At 32.3% G+C, this 19334-nt stretch overlaps 3 protein-coding genes across 3 annotated transcripts; 1 reads left to right on the forward strand and 2 right to left on the reverse strand.

Moving 5' to 3' along the window:
• Window positions 1-11121, reverse strand: LOC148275782 (chitinase domain-containing protein 1). Its single transcript, XM_088235194.1, has 6 exons — window positions 10463-11121; window positions 4297-4477; window positions 2351-2557; window positions 2110-2271; window positions 1329-1560; window positions 1-476 (listed from the first exon to the last, which is right to left on the reverse strand). Exons 1-6 carry the CDS (start codon window positions 10727-10729, stop codon window positions 335-337), a joined length of 1191 nt encoding a protein of 396 aa, XP_088091320.1. The 5' UTR covers window positions 10730-11121; the 3' UTR covers window positions 1-334.
• A 2455-nt stretch (window positions 11122-13576) lies between these two features.
• On the forward strand, window positions 13577-18431 carry ChLD3 (Chitin and LDLR binding deacetylase 3). Its single transcript, XM_088235198.1, has 10 exons — window positions 13577-13860; window positions 14101-14176; window positions 14858-15030; window positions 15115-15251; window positions 15332-15457; window positions 15559-15767; window positions 15962-16081; window positions 16170-16327; window positions 16867-17111; window positions 17717-18431. Exons 1-10 carry the CDS (start codon window positions 13800-13802, stop codon window positions 17993-17995), a joined length of 1584 nt encoding a protein of 527 aa, XP_088091324.1. The 5' UTR covers window positions 13577-13799; the 3' UTR covers window positions 17996-18431.
• LSm7 (U6 snRNA-associated Sm-like protein LSm7) lies at window positions 17784-19328 on the reverse strand. The gene is made up of 3 exons (XM_088235199.1): window positions 19099-19328; window positions 18841-19018; window positions 17784-18758 (listed from the first exon to the last, which is right to left on the reverse strand). Exons 1-3 carry the CDS (start codon window positions 19132-19134, stop codon window positions 18619-18621), a joined length of 354 nt encoding a protein of 117 aa, XP_088091325.1. The 5' UTR covers window positions 19135-19328; the 3' UTR covers window positions 17784-18618.
• Between the last annotated feature and the right edge of the window lie 6 nt (window positions 19329-19334).

Genomic DNA, 19334 nt, shown 5'->3' on the forward strand with positions numbered 1-19334 from the left:
TCGAACAGCAAAAAAGATATTGTTTTTATTACGAAAAATAAAATAAAAATTCAGACTTACTAAAACATGGAATTTTTTTTACTACATAATTTATTATTATAGTGGTTGACTCATTTTTAAGAACTATCAAATACTATTTTGTATTACATAAACAGTGCAGTGACTGAAGTGTGTATTTAAAAATTAATCCTGTTTTCTTTAACAAATAATCACTTTAAAATAAATCATGACTTAATAATTCTAACTAAAATAATTCATAGAGCGGTAATGTAAGCATATTTAACACAATATTATCACATTTTATACATAACTGGTAATAACAGCCATAAAGAAGTTAGAACAGATCGTAGAAGTAGTCTAATCCTTGTCCTAGTTCCCATATTGCAATTCCCGTTCCTAATTCGGACGCCAAATCTATTCTCCTCTGTATCGAATACAACGTTGGATAGAATATTATTTTCCTTCCCAATGGAGTCCTTAAAATGAAAATGAACAATATTATTGCAAATACAAAAGAAATTTGAAGATGGTAACTATTTCAGACATAAAGTGATTAAACCATTCTGCTAATAAGGAAAAATTATTCAGAGTATGGACATCATCATCTCTCAGCTCAAATATATATTTAAAGAGTTTGTCTTGAAGAGTCAATTGCTCGAAGTAATTTCAGAAGGTAAAACTCAGCCTATTCAGTTTCATATGCCCCCAGTATGGAATTTTTATTTTCAAAATCAACATTTGGCTAAAGCGTATTGAATTTTATTTGTTTAAATCCACAATCAGTCTTAACTACCTCGAAACTAAATCGAAACTACTCAAAACCATTATAATTACTTAAATAATAAACTAATAAACCACATTGATATGCAACTCATCGATCGATACGTGATCAATAAAAACAATTAAACCCCTTTTTATTTTATGCCCTTTAAAACATAGTTTTAAACTATGAGAGAAATTCGAGTACCGGGGTGTTTTTGCCGTTTTTTTAGACAAAAGGCCAGATGTCTAGTTATCCGGATTGGGTGCTTGCCGTTTATCCGGTATCGGGCCAAATTACTGTCCATTTCATCACTAATTTTAATATTCATTACTTTATTGCAATCGACTATTTTTACAATTTTATAAGGCATCGCCCTTGCTGTGTAAAAATTGTACATTTGTCAATGTGTTATTCCTCAGTTTAGCGTAGTAAGTTTGTCAATATTGCTGTATCTTAATTATTATAGAATTGAGTTTTTAATCCATCAATCGTCAAATTAAAAGTTACAGTTTGATGTGGTTTAAGTAAGGACTTAATACATATTCCAGTGTTTATTTATACTTACTTTATGTCAATGAAATTTTCAACACTTTTGTCATCAAATTTCAGATTTCCTTTTGCAGTCTTCAAAAGGTCAATAAATTCATGTCCTACAACAGGACCTCCTCCTGTAGGGGAGTAGGCATTCCCATAGAAATTCAAACCCAGTAAAATCTTTCTCCTCTTTTCCGTGTCATCATCATTTGGTGCCAAATCAAGAACACACTTCTTCATCCAATCCAATGGTGCATTGGGACCTGAATTAGGTATACCAATTTTACAATTGTTAATGGCACTTGATTTTCATTTGACAAAGAATAATAAAGCGAAAATATTTTACCCTCATGACTGCACCATAACCACACTATAAATCTGTTAAATAACACGCATCATTAATGACCTTATGAAAACTAAAACGCTCGGCAACTAACAAGTCTACAACAATGTTAAGCTGACCGTGGTTAGGTTGTTTTTAAAACTAAATTTAAACAATATTTTGAGTTTGTCAGACACGGTCTGGATTCAACCCCCTAGGGAGCTGGTAATATTAAGATGTTACAAAAGAGGTGAAGAACATTTTTGAGAAGGGAATATAGAAGTCTAGGCATCTACATCATGATCTGGTTATGGTTGAATTGAGTCCTTGAGCATAAACATTTTTTCTGAATTCATGTAACTTTTTTGTTATTAAGTTGAATCTAATAAACAAAACACATTTCTGAACCCAGAAATAAACATCAGTCTTTTGGTTTACTATTATTTACATTGGAATTATAATTTATATATTTGAATACACATATTATTACCGGGTCTTTGAGGATTAGAGAAGTCATAGGTCATTATGGAAAATGCAGTTACATAAGGATGAAGAGCATCAAATTGTTTAACCAGATCTTCGTTATTTGGACTTCCATGAGAAGGAGGCATCACTAATATGAAATCTAATAGAACTTCAGCTGTAGCCAAACCTACAACAATCAAAAGACAGTATTATGGTGAAGCTTATTGAAAAATAATATTACACCAAATTAAAAATGTTAAACTAACCCAGGTATTTTATTAATTCCACAGTAATTTCATAATTGATTCGGCCTGCTATTTGTGATAAGATTTCCATTACAATTCCATCGAATTTCCACTGTTTACAAATTCTCTTTATCGTGTTAGCAAGTGCGATTCGTTCTTGTTTTGGTCCAGTTAGCAGTTGTGAGAAGTCTTGAGCTGACCAGCCATCAAAAAGGAACCGAGGAAGAACTAGAATGAAGGTAAAATATAAACATTTTCAAAAATTACTAATATTGATAGAATTGTAAGGGAATATCAGAATCTATGAGAAATCTTGCACAAATCATAAATGAGAGTGTGTTCCACGGAGAAGGTGTTAGCAGTTGTGAGAAGTCTTGAGCTGACCAGCCATCAAAAAGGAACCGAGGAAGAACTAGAATGAAGGTAAACTATAAACATTTTCAAAAATTACTAATATTGATAGAATTGTAAGGGAATATCAGAATCTATGAGAAATCTTGCACAAATCATAAATGAGTGTGTTCCACGGAGAAGGTGTTAGCAGTTGTGAGAAGTCTTGAGCTGACCAGCTATCAAAAAGGAACCGAGGAAGAACTAGAATGAAGGTAAAATATAAACATTTTCAAAAATTACTAATATTGATAGAATCGTAAGGGAATATCAGAATCGATGAGAAATCTTGCACAAATCATAAATGAGAGTGTGTTCCACGGAGAAGGTGTGCTAAAAAAAATACTGTAAAAAAGATGAGATCAATTTAAAAATCCACAGAATACTTTCTTGTTTAGATAATGGTAAAAAATATTTATTATACTTTTTTTATTAATAATTTTTAAAATTATTGTAATCTCATTCTGTAAAATGAGGGTTAGTGTTTTATACATAAACTCCTGATGCCACTGCGAACTGAGTAGATCTATTGTGACGGATATTCGTAAATTAGTTCTCGCCCTCCAAGCCTAGGTTTTAAAGAGCCTGGCTACTGAATAGAGGATGAATCTCTCCCTTCAAGCCCGGGTACTAAAAGTATCGGGTGATTATCTAGGGGGCGAGCGTCCTAACATATTCAGGTTTAACCAGTGGTCCCCTAAGGATGTAGCTTCTTTTGTAATATAAAGTGTTTCAGAGGCTAGACCTATAAGTTTCAAAAAGATTCACTCTAGCAACGTTTTTATTCTATCTGCAATGCCATATAAAGGCTCTAGTGACAACCCTCACTTAGTTTAGGCTAAGGTCAAAAGCAACCCTTTGCGAGTAATAGTCTCTTCGCATGGTGCTGACCCGGTGCTTTTTGCCAGAGCATGATGCTTTGCTTCTGGGCCCACAACCTAAGTTAATTACGAGGAGCTCCCAGCCTCACCAATTCATCATCTGCTTCATTACCGTTAATATTTGAGTGAGAATTAAACAACAATGCTTTAAGTATGTTCAAATGTTTGTAGACAGGTTGGATTTCCTCCCTAGGTAGTTATTTAGATCTAAATTTCACTCACATGATAAAGGTTTCAGCTCTTTTACTTCACAAAAGTCAACAGATAGAAGAGTTGTGATAATGTGGATGTTTAAACATAGGCAGAATGGTGGATGTTACACAGTTTGTAAAGTGGCCACTTAAACTAGGCAATGACAGATCGTAAGCTCTGTAAATGCCTAGACTTCCATATCCCTTCTCTTGTCGCAACAAATTTAGAGAATTAAACATTGTAAGGTCAAGTCATGTTATATTACTTAATAAATTTGTAACAGACATGTGCATTTAAGTTTTTGTGGATCTAATTACTTATTATTACTACATTTTACTTAAAAATTCTTTATTTTTACAAGCAAAATTTTATAGCCATAAGTGTAAGATCAATAATTTCACTTTCATCAAAATATACATATGTAGGTACCGTGATTGGTGCATCAATGCATGCAGCGTAAGGTAATAAAGATCAATAATTTGTTATTTTATATTTGATTTTCACCTTTCAGTCTGTTACTGGCACCATTTTGTTTGATAGTCTTAATCCAAGCGTGATCCACATCGTGTAATCCAGTCACTTCATACTCCTCCTTCCCCTGTCGCTTTACTTGCAACCAGACCGGGGATATGTAGGCGAACTTGCTTGCCCACAGCTTGGCGACATTATATCCACGGTTATTCCACTGAAAGCAGAAACATGACAAGTTTTAAAAAATTTATTATTTGTTTTATCTTCATTATGTTGGGGGCCAAAATAAATTATGTATAATATAATACTATTATTAGTGCCGGCCTCGTGGTCTGATGGTCAGCGCGTTTGCCAGCGCGAGGTCTTGATAAATAAAAGGAGGCGCGAGGTCTTGAAAAATACAACAAATTAGTCAACAATGTATTCTTGTCATTGACATATTAATGCATAGATTTTAGACATAGCGGCCTATAGAGAAAAATAATTTTTAAAAGTAGTGACAAGAAAACGTACCCATAAATACTTAGTTTGTTTAAACCAGGACTGCATTCAAAGAGCATGCATATGCTACCGAAAATTGGAGGCTTCTCATTTTTGGTATTTAAAAAAAAAAAAAATAATTTTAACAATAAATTTTTGGTGGATCCCAATCAGATACTCTCCTTAAATTCCTTACAATTTCTAACCATTTGATTTCTTTTCACTGGATTTTGGGAAATGCAAAAATAATATTAACTCACATTTACTATTTTAAAAAATGTATTTATATCAGTGCAGCCCTGTAAATAAGAAGGGCTTTGCAATTGTCCCGCTAAGCGTAATTTGACGTTTACATAATATTTATATTTGAATATTAATTGTGTTAAGCTTTGTTAATCACTCATGGACGAATGTTCACTAATGAAAAGTTATACAATCCTTTTTACAATGTTTATCCGAAAGGTTTTTACACGCTTTCATGGCACAAGCAGGCATTTTGGTTTCGATTCTAAACGTCACACCGGCTGGCGGTCGAAGAACATATAAATATGCATTGGGCATGACTAAGTGTTTGGGCATGAGTCAAGTATAATCATTTTTGAGGGCTCAGGGTATGTCTATGTGTATTAATATGTAAATGATTTTCCTTCGTTATCTTCTAATCAACCATTAATTCATAGCATCTCATAGTACACTGCGAAAATGTCGCGAGCAGCTTTGGGAGCTTTATCACCTCGATTGAAAGCAAACAGGTGTCGAAAATGCTCACATTCGTCTACTTGACATTGTTTCGGCGTTTGCCTACCATGCGAGAGGTCTCAGGTTTAATTCCCAACAAGGTTTGTACGAAATATTTATTTTAAAGGGTGTTTTTACACTAGAATATTTCATAGTCCCTGGACTGGTACCTGAAGCGTAAGACTGATCATCTTACCTTTATGTAAAAAAAATGATCAACATACGATGTGCCCAATGCACCATTCGGTGCGGAAAGGGAATGATGATGATGAAACACAATATCTTGTAGAGAAAAAAAAAATCTTTCAAATGAAGTGAAACCTTCATCATTTTTTATTACTTTTAGTGCTCATTTTTAAATTTGAAAAAAAAAACGGACACAACTTATGTTAACACCCAATAAATTTTAACAAAATTCAATTTGAATAAATTAACTTGACATAAAATGTTTTAAACATAGTACAATTTTAAAGATGGAGTATCTTCGACATGGAAAGGTAAATATTATGTGCTTTAACATAAGCACCCGGTAAGATTATGTTTTTAGCCCACAAAACCCTTACGAAATCCCCGGCAGTGTGTTGGCAATGAAACAATGAGGAAGTCCAGTTGTTTTTTAAATTATTATTTGTTAATAGACTATTGAACTAAGCCAAAAAAACTTTTTTTAATTTTTATATATTGTATTATCAGCGCTACGAATTTTTAAAGTTTTGTATTTCTGAAATAACTCCATGTGTAACGTCAGAGGTTCAATTCCGCTTATTCTCATTCATTTCTTCCCATTGGTCCAAAAACAGCAAGCAGACCGGAAATCTTCCATAGCTCTCAGATCATGGGTTGATTCATATGAACCAGTGACATCTATTTATTTATTTATTTATTTACGGACAAAGTCCATTATAAACATTACAATTAAAAGAAATTTTTACGAAGGAATAAAAAAATATAAGGAACAGAAATAAGCAGCAAAGACAGATGATAGATTTTTTAGATTAAGTAAAAAGCATAGGCTAACTATACAGATTCTTTAGCTGATTTGTAAAGAAAGACATCCTTACACCATAATAATCAAGATCTTGATGATCGTTCACCCGCCTGATCATTCTGGGCAAAGGCGACTGTGCACCATAATTGGTCCTGTAGTGACCGAGAAAAAGCATTTCATTATTTCTTAGTCTACGGGTGGGAACGTTAAAAAGAATCTTTTGCAAAATTTCAGGGGCATCAATGAGACAGTTCATAATTTTATACATGCAGATTATATCTGCAATGCATCTGCGTTTTTCAAGACTTGATATGCTTAAAAACCTCTCCATATCAGAATATGAATAGTCTCCTCTTTCCAATCCCATCTTCCATGCAATTTTTCTTATAAAACGATGTTGAACTGATTCAAGGCGCTTGATATGAACAGCATAATGAGGGGACCAGATTACAGATGCATATTCAAGAATAGGGCGAACTAAAGAGCAATAAAGTGTTTTAAGTGTAAGCATACTTTGGAAATCAGACGTAGTTCTATTAATAAAGCCTAAAATTTTTAAGGATCTGTTTACTATATTATCAAAGTGTTCCAGAAAAGTTAGTTTATTATCTAGGATCACTCCAAGATCTCTTATAGAGGTGACAATCGAAAGAACTTGGCCATTAAGTTTATAATCAAAAATAAAAGGATGTTTACATTTATGGTATGAAATAATTTTGCATTTATCGATGTTAAGTTCCATGTTATTAGTTTTGCACCAAGTATGAAATGCATTTATGTCTTCTTGGAGTCTGACACAGTCATCAATATTTTTAATTAGCTTAAGTATCTTGTTATCGTCAGCAAAAAGCCAGAATTTTGTAAAAGAAAAAACATTAGCAGCATCATTAACAAACAGATTAAATAGAAGAGGGGCCAAGTGGGCACCCTGTGGTACACCAGAAGTTACTAGGAAGCTATTTGATATGAAGTTATTGATTTTTACACTTTGTTTTCTATGTGAGAGGTAGGATTTTAAAAACGATAAAAAGGGATCTCTAATGCCTACAGCACGAAGTTTAGCACATAAAATGTTGTGATCAACTTTGTCAAAGGCCTTGGAGAAGTCTGTATACAGTACATCAGCTTGAAGATTATTCTCGAACGCTGTAAAAATAGTATCAGTAAAAGAAAGCAAATTGGTCGTCGTTGATTTGGCTGTCCTAAATCCATGCTGCTCCTCAATCAGCACATTTTTAAATATAGGTGTTATTTTTTTTGTAATAATTGATTCGAATAGTTTAGGTACAGGAGATATCATTGAAATGGGTCTATAGTTAGTTACGTTAGATTTATCACCAGATTTGAATATCGGTCTTATTATAGAAATTTTCCAAATATCAGGAAATACACTCGTTGTTAAAGACATATTAAACAGTAAAGACAGAGGCTTGGCAAGACTAGATTTACAATTTGATAGTAGTATTTCAGGAATACCATCTGGACCAATACATTTACCATTACCAAGTTTACTTAGAGCGATTCTGACATCCTCAGCTGACACTTCACAATTATTCAGGTCTACAGTATTAGTATAGCTAAATAAGGAATTAACATTGGAAGAATTATTAACATATACTGAAGAAAAATGCGTTGCAAAAAGATTAGCTATGTCGGTACCATTAGATGCGTGTTTATCTTTAAGAAACATACTTATTGGCAGATCGTTATTGAAACGCTTATTAGAAACAAAACTCCAAAACTTTTTGGGATTTATGGACAACATTGTTTCAGTTTCATTGATGTATGATCTATAACAATTGGATGATTCAGACTTCGCAAGTTCTCTTAGTTGAGAAAATTGTTGATAAAATTTGAGATTCCCAGTTTGTTTATAAAGTTTGTGGATCCTTTTCTTTTTCAAAATCAGAGTCTTTAAATCAGAGCTAAACCATTTTGGAAACTTAGGTTGAATAAAATTTCCTTTTGGGATAAATTGTTCCATCCCAATTGCGACTTTATCATTAAATAAGATGACTGCATCATTTATATGAGAATTGCTTAGAATACTGTTCCAATCAATTTCTGAAAGATATTGACTGAGGCCAGCATAATCACCATCTTTAAATTTAAGATATAATGAGTCATTAGGTTTGAGTAAGTTATTAGAAAATGAATGGCAAATATCTCCAGAAAGTGGAGGGTGATGTTTATCGACTGGTAATAATGGATCAATGGATTCAATGACAGTAGAATTAGAATTATTGCTAAAGATTAGATCAAGGCAATAGTTTGAGCAGTTAAGTATAGAATTCAATTGGAACATGTTTAAATATGAGAAAATGTTAACAATTAGAGAAGCATTTACAGATATGGGGTTTGCCACATTAACGCCTTCATTGTCGTTGATCCAAGTTACTTTAGGCAAGTTATAGTCTCCGCAGATGAAAATAGAGTTAGAAACTACCGATACTTTTTCCACCATGTCAGAATGGGATTTGTAAATATCAATTGACGATGTCGGAGGAATGTAGACACACCCAATTACAAGTTTTTTGTGACCAATTCTAACACACAAATATATTTGATCAGCTACACAGTTTGATGAATCAATTACATTACAAGATATTCTTTTGCTGACACAAATCATAACACCTCCTCCTCTCGTCTTGCCATAAGTTGTAGAACGATCGCATCTAAAAATATTGTAGTCAGTCAGCCCAAGTTCAGAAGATTCGATACTATCATTTAGCCATGTTTCGGTGAGAAAAATAATGTCATAGTGGCAGATAGCAATATTGCACATGAGAGAATTTAATTTAGTATTTACACCTCGTACATTTTGGTAGTAGTATGAAAATGAGTTAGAGGTTGCAACTGGACGATTTAGTTTTTGGCTAAAAAATCGATCTTTGATAATTCCTTGGCTTCGGAAGCTTTTCTCGCTGGACAATCAGAAGACCCTGTTGGATGTGTGGCAGGTTTTCGGAAGAATGTACAAGTGGCGCACACTGGAGGCTTGTCTAGCTTCGAGCACGAATTTTTATTGTGTCCGGTTTTAGCACAATGGGAGCAAGTAGGAGCATCTGATGGGCATTTAGTGGCTATACATCATTCAAAGTAGCGCGTTTTTATTATTTTTTCCGTACATTTCCAAGAAACTTTGCCTTACAATGTAATGCTCTAATTTTTACCCCGCGCAAGAAAACATTTTTTGTATCCATTTTCCCATAGGGCTGAAGTTCCTTACTAACCTAAAAATAATTATATTAAATAAACCAAGATAAGGAACATTTTGTCAGTCTACCATATACTATATTACACTGTGGAAGTATTTTGATACTCAAAGTGTAGCAGGTATCAAAAGCTTAAGTATTACAAAAATATTGGAAAGTGGTTATCAACCAATGTCTATGCGATAGGCTAATAATTTATTTTTTACTGATTGTGTTCTTTTCGGACAATATTGCAGTATCCATCATCTGGGCTGATGATAATTTAATCAATTGTAGAATGAGGAAGTTCAGTGCTACGGGAAATATATAAAGGATAGTAAAGGATATATGAAGATATAAAAATGTATGTAGAGCGAAGTTTCTTGAAAATGTATAAAAAAATGTTTTAATAAAAACAAACTACTTTGAATGACGTCACTAGTCCATCCGAGTCAACCATTTATAGTGTTGTGATAGATTTCCAGTTTACGGGAAGCCAATTCACCAATCAACAGAACTCACCGAAGAGAACTAATGACGTCACCAGCGCAGTAATTTTTAAATTATAAAACTTTAAAAAATCATAGCAGTGATAATACGATACATATTTTTTTTTTTTTTTTTGGCTTAGTTTGATAGTCTATTAACATTATAAAAATATAAAAAAAACTACTGAACTTCATCATTGTTTTGAACTCCAATTATGTATGCATTTGCTTTTCATAGAAAGAAAGACACACAATTTAAGTGCATACTGTGCTTGTTTTTTCACTTTTTTTTTACATATATAAATAATTACCGGTGTGACATATCCTAAGACGGAACCATTAAAGTATCGTCTGCCTGTATCGGAATGAAACGTTTGATAATTCGATACGATATCTTTAACGGCAGGTTCTTCAACGACTAAATTTCTCTCTATAACTGAAAAATTCACGGGTCCCTTTCGCTCTTTATAGGCGGTTTTTGTTTTAGACGATTTTCCGGACTTCGATGGAGCTATGGTAGCATTCGCAAAATTAAGGTATAATAACACAAACGAATAAAGAATCGCGTGTATTTTCATCTTAAAGGATAGTTTTTTTTATTATTCTTAATATGAAATTCCTGCGATTTTTTATTCACTTAGATTTTGATTCTTTTTAACGACCAGTAAACGAGAGCACGGCGTAAACACAATAGGAAAATCTAGAAAATTAAAGATTTAGAAAATGTCAAAATGTTGTTTAGAAAACTGTCAAAATACGAGAGGCTACAAACAAAACATACAAAATAGTAGCACCTAACTAATTCGTTGGAGAACGTATAGGTTTTTCGAAAATTGAGTAAATCAATCATAACAATTGTTACTTGTTACTACTTTATGCTTTAAATTTTTAACACTTCTTGTTGACGTTCCCGATAAAGAAAAAATAAACTCATCAATGCTGTTAACTCCTAAGCGTGTATATGATGTTTGAAGATAACAATAATTTATACTAAGTTGGTGTAGCATGTTTTTTTATAGTAATAACTATGAACCACAACTTTTGTTAGGAAAAAGAGAATAATCTTTTCTTGGTATAAATATACAAGTGTTATACTTTTTTTTACTGGTGACGTATAATTGATGAATATTTTTCATATTTTTTTTTACATTTTCGGTAATCAAATATTATTTACAGACGCCTTTTTTTTATTAAAACTTATCATAATAAAAACGGAAATTTTCGCTTCTTTAAAATTTCAGACATTATATATTTATTAACCTTTCCAAAAGAAAGCATTATCATTCCATGTCCGCTCTTTAGTTGAAGCATATGATGTCCACAAAGAGCCTACATGAATCTCTATCGGCTGCCAGCTCCTGTTTACCCTTCCAAGTCAGATTCAAGTCCCGTGCGTAGTTCAGACATTAACTGCTGACGAACAGTCAGCATCAGGCAAAGGACATCTAGCGGTGCTATTTTCAATTGCTCTCGTGGCCGAAGAAAACAAATTTATCTTGCTTATTTACATACAAAAAGCTTTTTCTTTCTTTTTGAAAGCTGCCATTTTTTGTATCATAATATACTCTCACTCTTTATTTGAAACTCTCGACCCTTTTGATGATTTGGTTTGGCAGAGTCAAGGGATTTCGAGCATCAAGGCACAAAGTGTTACACAGTACATGGGTTTTTGCAATACCGATTATTAAACCCATGCATGTGGAGCACCTATTTAGCTTATCTACAGTGACCTGCATGAAGGCCCCCGATTGAATCGTCAATTATTATAACTGCATCATCGGCATACTCTAGGGCGCAGTTTTTGGGAGGAAAAGATGGATATTCCCCGATCTCGTGGAATTGACTTCCCAAGGATATAGTCCATAAAAGATTATAAAAAGGAACGGTCAAGGACATAAAACCTTGACAAACTCCGGTGGTGACCTCAAGCCAATCTGTGAAAACATCGTTAATTCTGATTCAGCATTATCTACTTGAGTGAATGGCTTTAATAATTTCGATTAGCTTTGTGGGCATTCTATATGCTTCTAGTATTTTTCAGGGTGTAGGTCTATGGGCGGGACTATCAAACGCGTCCAAAAGCAAAGTAGTCTCTTTATTTTAGAGTGGGGAATTTAAGTCATATTTTATTTCTCTAACCCCCTTACCACCTGCAGGTAATCAGTATTTTGATTGTTATTTAATATTTTGTTGTTTGCGTACCTACAAGAAATGAATATTTTTCCCCTTCTGCACTCAGACGATAGAGGGCATTGATTTCAGGATAAGTCCCATATACATCCTAGATATATTTTTTACTATCCGGTCACCCAGATTTTCGGGATACTAAAGTATCTAATATTTTTAGTAAATATGATGTTGATGTCTTTACTATCCTGCTAAGCCAAAAAGTCGTAATAGAGAAATACCACATTTTTTTACAATTTTAAATTAATAAGGGCCAATGAGATACTGCGTGGAGCAAAAAAAAATTTTGCTACTTATTAGTAGTCTTATAGGTAATTATTAGTTTTATCGGTATTCGTAGTATGTGATATTTCCCGATTGTAAAAATTTCGTTTCGTGTTTTCTTTTTTGCTTTTGTAATTGGCGTACGATAGTCCCACACATTTATTAAGCCAACAAGTTATTTCTGGTTCTCAAAAATAAGAGATATTCTCTTATAAAAAATCAGATCGGCAAAGCATAAAACTATAATCTCCCCTAAAATCTGCAATTCAACAAATGCTTTTTGGCTTAGGAGGGCAGTATAATCATCGTAAAAAAGGTGCACGAAGTGAGTACAGCCAAAAAATGATACGAAATTCAGTAGAATCACCCCTCCTGCCTTTTTTGCGCACCTACCTCTTCTAACTCTAGAAAGAAAAAAAATATCTGTCTTGTATATAAATAAAACTGATCAAAATATAAAAGCCTTTTCAATCGAATTAACTTTTTCTTCAACATTGTTTTAGACATCCTTAAATGAAATATTTTTCGTTTTGTAGATAATTTAATTACAACATCTTCTCTTTCCGACATAACGTCTCTTCTGTTTCTCGTACCTACGTTTATTCAAAATAAAATTTAAGTTTTTTGTTACTTTTTTTCAATTTTATTACGTGTTTCCTTTTTTTTATAATTTTTTTTATAAACGTTTGCGGATTGTATTCATTTAACAAAATATTTTTTCCTTTTTCATATACTATTGTTAATTATAGTATTTTTAGCAACTTTTAACCCCCCACCCCCTATCGTATTGTTATTTAAATAACATAAAGTCCTTAACTGAAAAAAACCGTTCAGGAAATACATCAATACATAAAAATTTCATGCCGACCCAATCGGGAATCGAATTGTTAACATATTATACCTAATACCTACAGCCTTACTATTACATACACACCGAGTTGCATTTATACTTGTAATATAAAACATAGAATGTCAGTCTATAAACTAGGTTATTAACATTTATCGACTGTTGTAGAGACAAGATATTATGATATAAAATACATAGGTGTAAACTATCTACATAATATACGAGTTTGTATACACACACTCAACACCTTAACACACTAAACACACACTGGTTCATAACGGAGAAAGAAGAAAGTCGCTCCGATCTCTAGCGAGTATCATGTTTTAGTATCACACAGATTACATTCCGCGATGGCGAGAAACAGTATTTTTCTAAGAGGAATACTGATAAGTTTTTTATTCACACTGGCCAGTACGTATCAGAATTATTTATTTTATAAAACCTTCAACCAAGTGAAATTAAATTATTGCGCATTTATCTTATTAAAATTATCCAGAACTTTCTTTCGCCGCCGCCGCCGCAGAAATTAAAATCCATCATCCAGAATCCACTGATCTAATGTTTTTTTTTTTTGCGAATACGGTAATATCAATATTTGATTACATGTTTGAATTTTTATGATCTGACTCGATGTAAGGGTTTTTTTTTCAGGTGTTCAAACTGGCAATTTGGTAAAAAGAAGTTTACGGAATACCGTTAGATGTTTAGAAGACGGCAAGTTTTACAGGTAGTTAATATTATTTTTATTCCACTTTCTACATGATTGCGGATATACTAATATATTTTTTTATGGCAATGTCTTGATTAATTTTAGCACCAATAAAATAAATTTTAATATCAGTGCGAGCATGGAACAATTTTCTAAAGAAGCAAGAGTGTGTATTGAAATACAAACCTGTGACAGACACGCCGCGTTCGGACTTGATTTTCCCGCGAAAAGGCAGTTATATAAACAATCTTATTGCTTATATGGAGACCATTTCCGGAAATTCTTTGTTACGTTCCCGTGTTTTAGACTATAATTAGATTTATAGTTTGAACATTCTACTGGGAATTTATTTTATGAAAACCTTATTATAAAAAATGATAAAAATAACAACAAAAAAAACACTTAAAGATTTTTAAATGAATAACCTGCTAAGCCTCTATTTAGAGGCTTGTCAGCAGGTGGGGAAAGAGGGGATACAGAAAGAGGTTATGGAAAATACGTCACAAAACCATAGTATGCATATTATTTTTGAGCAAATAAAACTTTTAATCAACACACTTGAAAAATAAACTAAAATTTTATATGGTTAGGCACCTATTAGGTACTAAATCTAAAAGGGTATATTAATTGGTATGTTTAAGTACCAAAATTAATTCATTGAAATTATTTGATATTACATTAGTTTTTTATTCATTGTAGAAACCCTGAAAGACTCTCCAGCAAGATATGGACAAATAATGAATGTTCTAAATATTACTTGTGCCTTGATAATGAAGTATTTGAATTCAAATGTTCAGTAGGATTACTTTTCGATGTTAGCAGACAAATTTGTGATTTTAAAGCAAATGTGCATAATTGTGATGTTACTGCGGGTAAATTTAATCAATTATTTATTTATATTAGATAGTGTAAATTTATGTAAATCATAAATCATCAATGTGTTTTTCTTTAATTAGAGATCCAAGTTCCGAAGCCACTGTTGGGAAACGCAGATTGTTCAGATGCATCAGAATTAGGCTGTGCAGATGGAACCTGTCTTCCAAACGAGTACTTTTGTGATGGTTCTGTAGATTGTCCGGACTCTTCTGACGAGGTTGAAAGTATTCACAATCTAAATAAGTTATTACATTTAAAAGTTCTCAAGTAGATCTCATATTAATAATTATATTACAGGGATGGTGTGATGTGCATCATGATCCAAATGCTGCAGAGTCTTGTAATTTACAAACATGTATACTACCAGATTGCTTTTGCTCCAAAGATGGTACAATAATTCCAGGAAATCTAGAACCTAACCAGGTAAGATCAAAATTTAATTGCTAATTTAATTTTAAAAAGATATTAAATTAGCATGTACAATACGGACTACAAAACAAATTCATCAATGTTTTAATTTACAGGTGCCTCAGATGATTACTATAACATTTGATGATGCCATTAATTTTGAGAATTGGGATCTCTACACAGAAAAATTGTTTACAGCAGAAAGAAAAAATCCAAATGGCTGTCCAATCCACGCAACATTTTATGTTTCTCATCAATACACAAACTATATGCAAGTCCAAAAAATGTGGAACAGAGGTCACGAAATAGCAGTTCACTCCATTACGTATGTAAAATAACACTGGAACCTCTTTTTACACGGGGGATAAGTTTCACACAGCACCGTTGCCGTGTAAAAAAGTATTTAAAAAAAATAATAATGATAAATAGGTTTCCATGTTATTAAAACGAGGTTCCAGTGTAATAGTATTTATGATAGAGAAGGTTTTAAAAAAAATAATTATTTTATTTATATTTTAGTCACAGAGGACCGGAAGAATGGTGGTCTCGTAATGCCACGATAGAAGACTGGTTTGATGAAATGGTTGGAATGGCAAACATAGTTAATAAGTTTGCAAATGTTCGTATGGAAGATCTAAGGTAAAAAGTTTTTGAAAAATATGTTTTTCCGATTGATTTATTCTTTGAAATACTTTAAACATTAAATAATTGTGACTTTTCGTTTTAGAGGAATGCGTGTTCCATTTTTACGTGTTGGGTGGAATAGACAATTTTTGATGATGAAAGAATTTGGGTTTGTTTACGACTCTTCAATGACTGCACCATTTTCTGATCCACCATTATGGCCATATACACTTGACCACAAGATGCCACATAAATGTACAGGTATGGAAATAGAATAAATATTCAAAGAATCACAAAGACTTAAATTAAACTTACAGACCATATTTTATTAGTTCATAATATTGACAAAGTCAATCATAATTAATAGCATCAACAAGATTTACTGATTATGGTCTAATGAATATGATTTTTTTAAATTCCTCGAAATTTAAAAAAAAATAAATAAAGAAAAGTTTAATGACTAATGAAAAAACCATTGGACAACTAAACTTTAATTATTTTATAAAGTAGAGACATGCGCTCATAGGTTTTTTATTTATGAAAATTACAAGTATTCAATAAATTTTAATGAACAAAACATTCAAATCAATGCTATTTTTTTCTGTAACTAATTTTATACAATTTTTTGTTTTTGTTTTTTTTGTTTGCATCATCATATTTCTTTCGTGAATATTTTCTCTATTTTTTCTTTACCTTAATTTGTCATGTTCTTTTTTTAAATGTCTTTTTGGTGTGTACATTAAAAAATAAATAAATATATAAATATAGGATTGAAGTGTTCATTTAATTTTTAAATCTAGGAAACGGTCAAAACTGTCCATCGAGGAGTTATCCAGGAATATGGGAAATGGTGATGAATCAGCTAACCGTCAGCGAATACACATGTGCTATGGTAGACTCGTGTCCGCCAAACTTGAGCGGAGAAGATGTTTATAGAATGCTGATTGCCAATTTCAAGAGGCACTATCTCACTAACAAAGCTCCATTGGGATTGTATTTCCATACAGCGTGGTTTAAAAGGCCTGATTATTTGGCTGCCTTTAGGGTAATTTTGATTATATTTTAATAACATCACTAATTTTTATTTTATATTTTAATACTAATTTTTATTATATTTTAATGATATACATTACGGTGCTATTAGTTAATGGCACCGAAAATGGGTTCTAATAAAATGTGAACAGTGCTCCGAAAAATTTGAAATTTGTTCATGACAGTTGAAATATTAAAAAGTACCATATTTGACTAATCAGCATACTTTGGATGAATAAAATTAACCTTTTTATGAGTTTGAATATCTAATAACCATTAATAATTATTTTCATCAATGGTATAAGTCGATTGTACGACATATGTTGTTTTCTTTGGCGGCCTCTGTGGTGTAGTGGTCAAGACGCTTGACTCACGCACGGAAGGTTCCGGGTTCGATTCCCGGTGAGAACACAAAAATTAAAAATGTGATTTTTCTCAAGCCTGGTTGTTCTGTAATGTAATTCGCCACTGTAATTGGGCCTCCTGGCCTGTTGTGGTGCAAAAAAAAAAAAAAGAAAATTCTTGATATATACAAAAATAAATAGCAAAAATATTTTGTATTTTTTTCAAGTCCATTTTAAGAATAATGATTTTTAACATGTTATATTGTACTTTCAGAAATTCTTGGATGAGGTTTTAAAAATGCCAGATGTGTACTTTGTAACAAACTATCAAGCGATTCAATGGATGCGCCATCCCACACCTAGTAATCAGCTTAGTCAGTTTGAACCTTGGCAGTGCACAAAAAAACCATTTGAACTATCTGAGATTGCTTGCAATTTACCAAACACATGTAAACTTCACTCGCGAGTCATGCAACAAGACAGATACATGACAACATGCAACGAATGTCCGCCACAGTATCCATGGTTAAGAAATGAGTTTGGATTAGACTGACATTTAATTTTACAGGTGTTGTGTGAATAAATTCAATTCTAAAAGTGGCATAAAATGGTGAAGCTTAAAATATTAGGAGAAAATTATATGAATGATATTAGGGAAATGTGATTCTCTATCTACCTCTTCAAATGGATTCGAAGAACCTACCAATAGCCCAATGAATAATTTTAAAATACTTCACATAAAAACATGAGTATTTGGATTGTAAATGTTAGAATATGTAAATAAATAATATAAAATAAGGATTCCAATATGGAACAAAAATATTGCTCTTCGGAGATGTGTATCTTTGACCCTTTCACATGGAAGAAAAAATAATTTTCTAAATGAAGCCATTTCCATAATATGGACTTAAAAATTGTTCAATTTAAAATACTTTTCTGAACAAATAAAAAACATTTGGTCACTTTTGATTGTTCAGTTAAAAAATAAATTTGAAAAAGTTTTTTTTCATTTTCATTACAGGTATGCACTGTATTATTTAATTTATTGAGTAAATAAATTCATACAATACACTTATTCAGATTTCCTGTAAGCATTTAGTTTGAAGTATTGAAGATACGGAATAGTAAACACAGAAAAATTGTCTCTTAGGATTCACACTCGTTAACCTAATTGATTCACGCATCTTGAGCATTGAAAGGATTTTGTATTGCCTCCATACCATCAACAGGACAAATAAGAACTACTGACGTTCCTCTGCAAACAACCAGTCCTAGAGGTCTAGTATCTTCAACTAACTTGTATGGATCATCTGGATCTGAAATATTACATACATTTATTTAAGTAGTGTCGCCATTTATAGTCGGGACTTTTGAAATTTTTAATAGTTAATAACATGCCTCTTAAAAACTCTGTTGTATTATCTAATACAAGATTTAAAAGCGGATCATATCCTTTTAAAATTCCAGCGGCTTCTCGCCCACCAGCAAATTTAACTCTTATACTTTTTTCCAGATACTTGCTAAGGTCCAATATTGATTCCTTGCGCCTCTTTTCCTTTCCATCTCCTGCTCCAGCCTAAAACCATCAGTATAAATTTAATAAAAACAACTTTAAAGCGAACTGCCAATCACACAATTTAATATTAAATAAATAACCTTATTTTTGTCTCCACCTGATTCTTTTGTATTCATTTTATCAGAAATAAATCAAATAGTTCGCTTAACAATTCAGATTATTGTTACAAAAGAAACAATTAGAAGCCGGCGCGCCGAAATTTCACTGTTTTTTTGACAATATTGAATATTGACATTCAACTAGGGCGCTTTTAGGTTATGTCGGTTAAATTTTAGTTATCTACACGGACTACAGATATCTTTTTATCTATTTATAA

This window comes from Micrasema longulum, unplaced genomic scaffold (genome assembly GCF_059751315.1).
Source record: "Micrasema longulum isolate JH-2025_06_02 unplaced genomic scaffold, ASM5975131v1 h1tg001343l, whole genome shotgun sequence".
Classification (NCBI taxonomy): Eukaryota; Metazoa; Arthropoda; class Insecta; order Trichoptera; family Brachycentridae; genus Micrasema; species Micrasema longulum.

Bases quoted from the DNA above. Each gene is read 5' to 3' on its own strand.
- LOC148275782 (XM_088235194.1), bottom strand. From the start codon at position 10,729: ATGAAAATACACGCGATTCTTTATTCGTTTGTGTTATTATACCTTAAT. The intron at 1,561-2,109 runs GTAATAATATGT...TACCTAATTCAG, and splicing joins CTCTAATCCTCAAAGACCCG to GTCCCAATGCACCATTGGAT. The intron at 477-1,328 runs GTAAGTATAAAT...TTTCATTTTAAG, and splicing joins GAAAATTTCATTGACATAAA to GACTCCATTGGGAAGGAAAA.
- ChLD3 (XM_088235198.1), top strand. From the start codon at position 13,800: ATGGCGAGAAACAGTATTTTTCTAAGAGGAATACTGATAAGTTTTTTA. The intron at 13,861-14,100 runs GTACGTATCAGA...TTTTTTTTTCAG, and splicing joins TTTTTTATTCACACTGGCCA to GTGTTCAAACTGGCAATTTG. The intron at 15,252-15,331 runs GTTGAAAGTATT...ATTATATTACAG, and splicing joins GTCCGGACTCTTCTGACGAG to GGATGGTGTGATGTGCATCA.
- LSm7 (XM_088235199.1), bottom strand. From the start codon at position 19,134: ATGAATACAAAAGAATCAGGTGGAGACAAAAATAAG. The intron at 19,019-19,098 runs GTTATTTATTTA...TGATGGTTTTAG, and splicing joins CAGGTGGAGACAAAAATAAG to GCTGGAGCAGGAGATGGAAA. The intron at 18,759-18,840 runs GCATGTTATTAA...GTAATATTTCAG, and splicing joins TACAACAGAGTTTTTAAGAG to ATCCAGATGATCCATACAAG.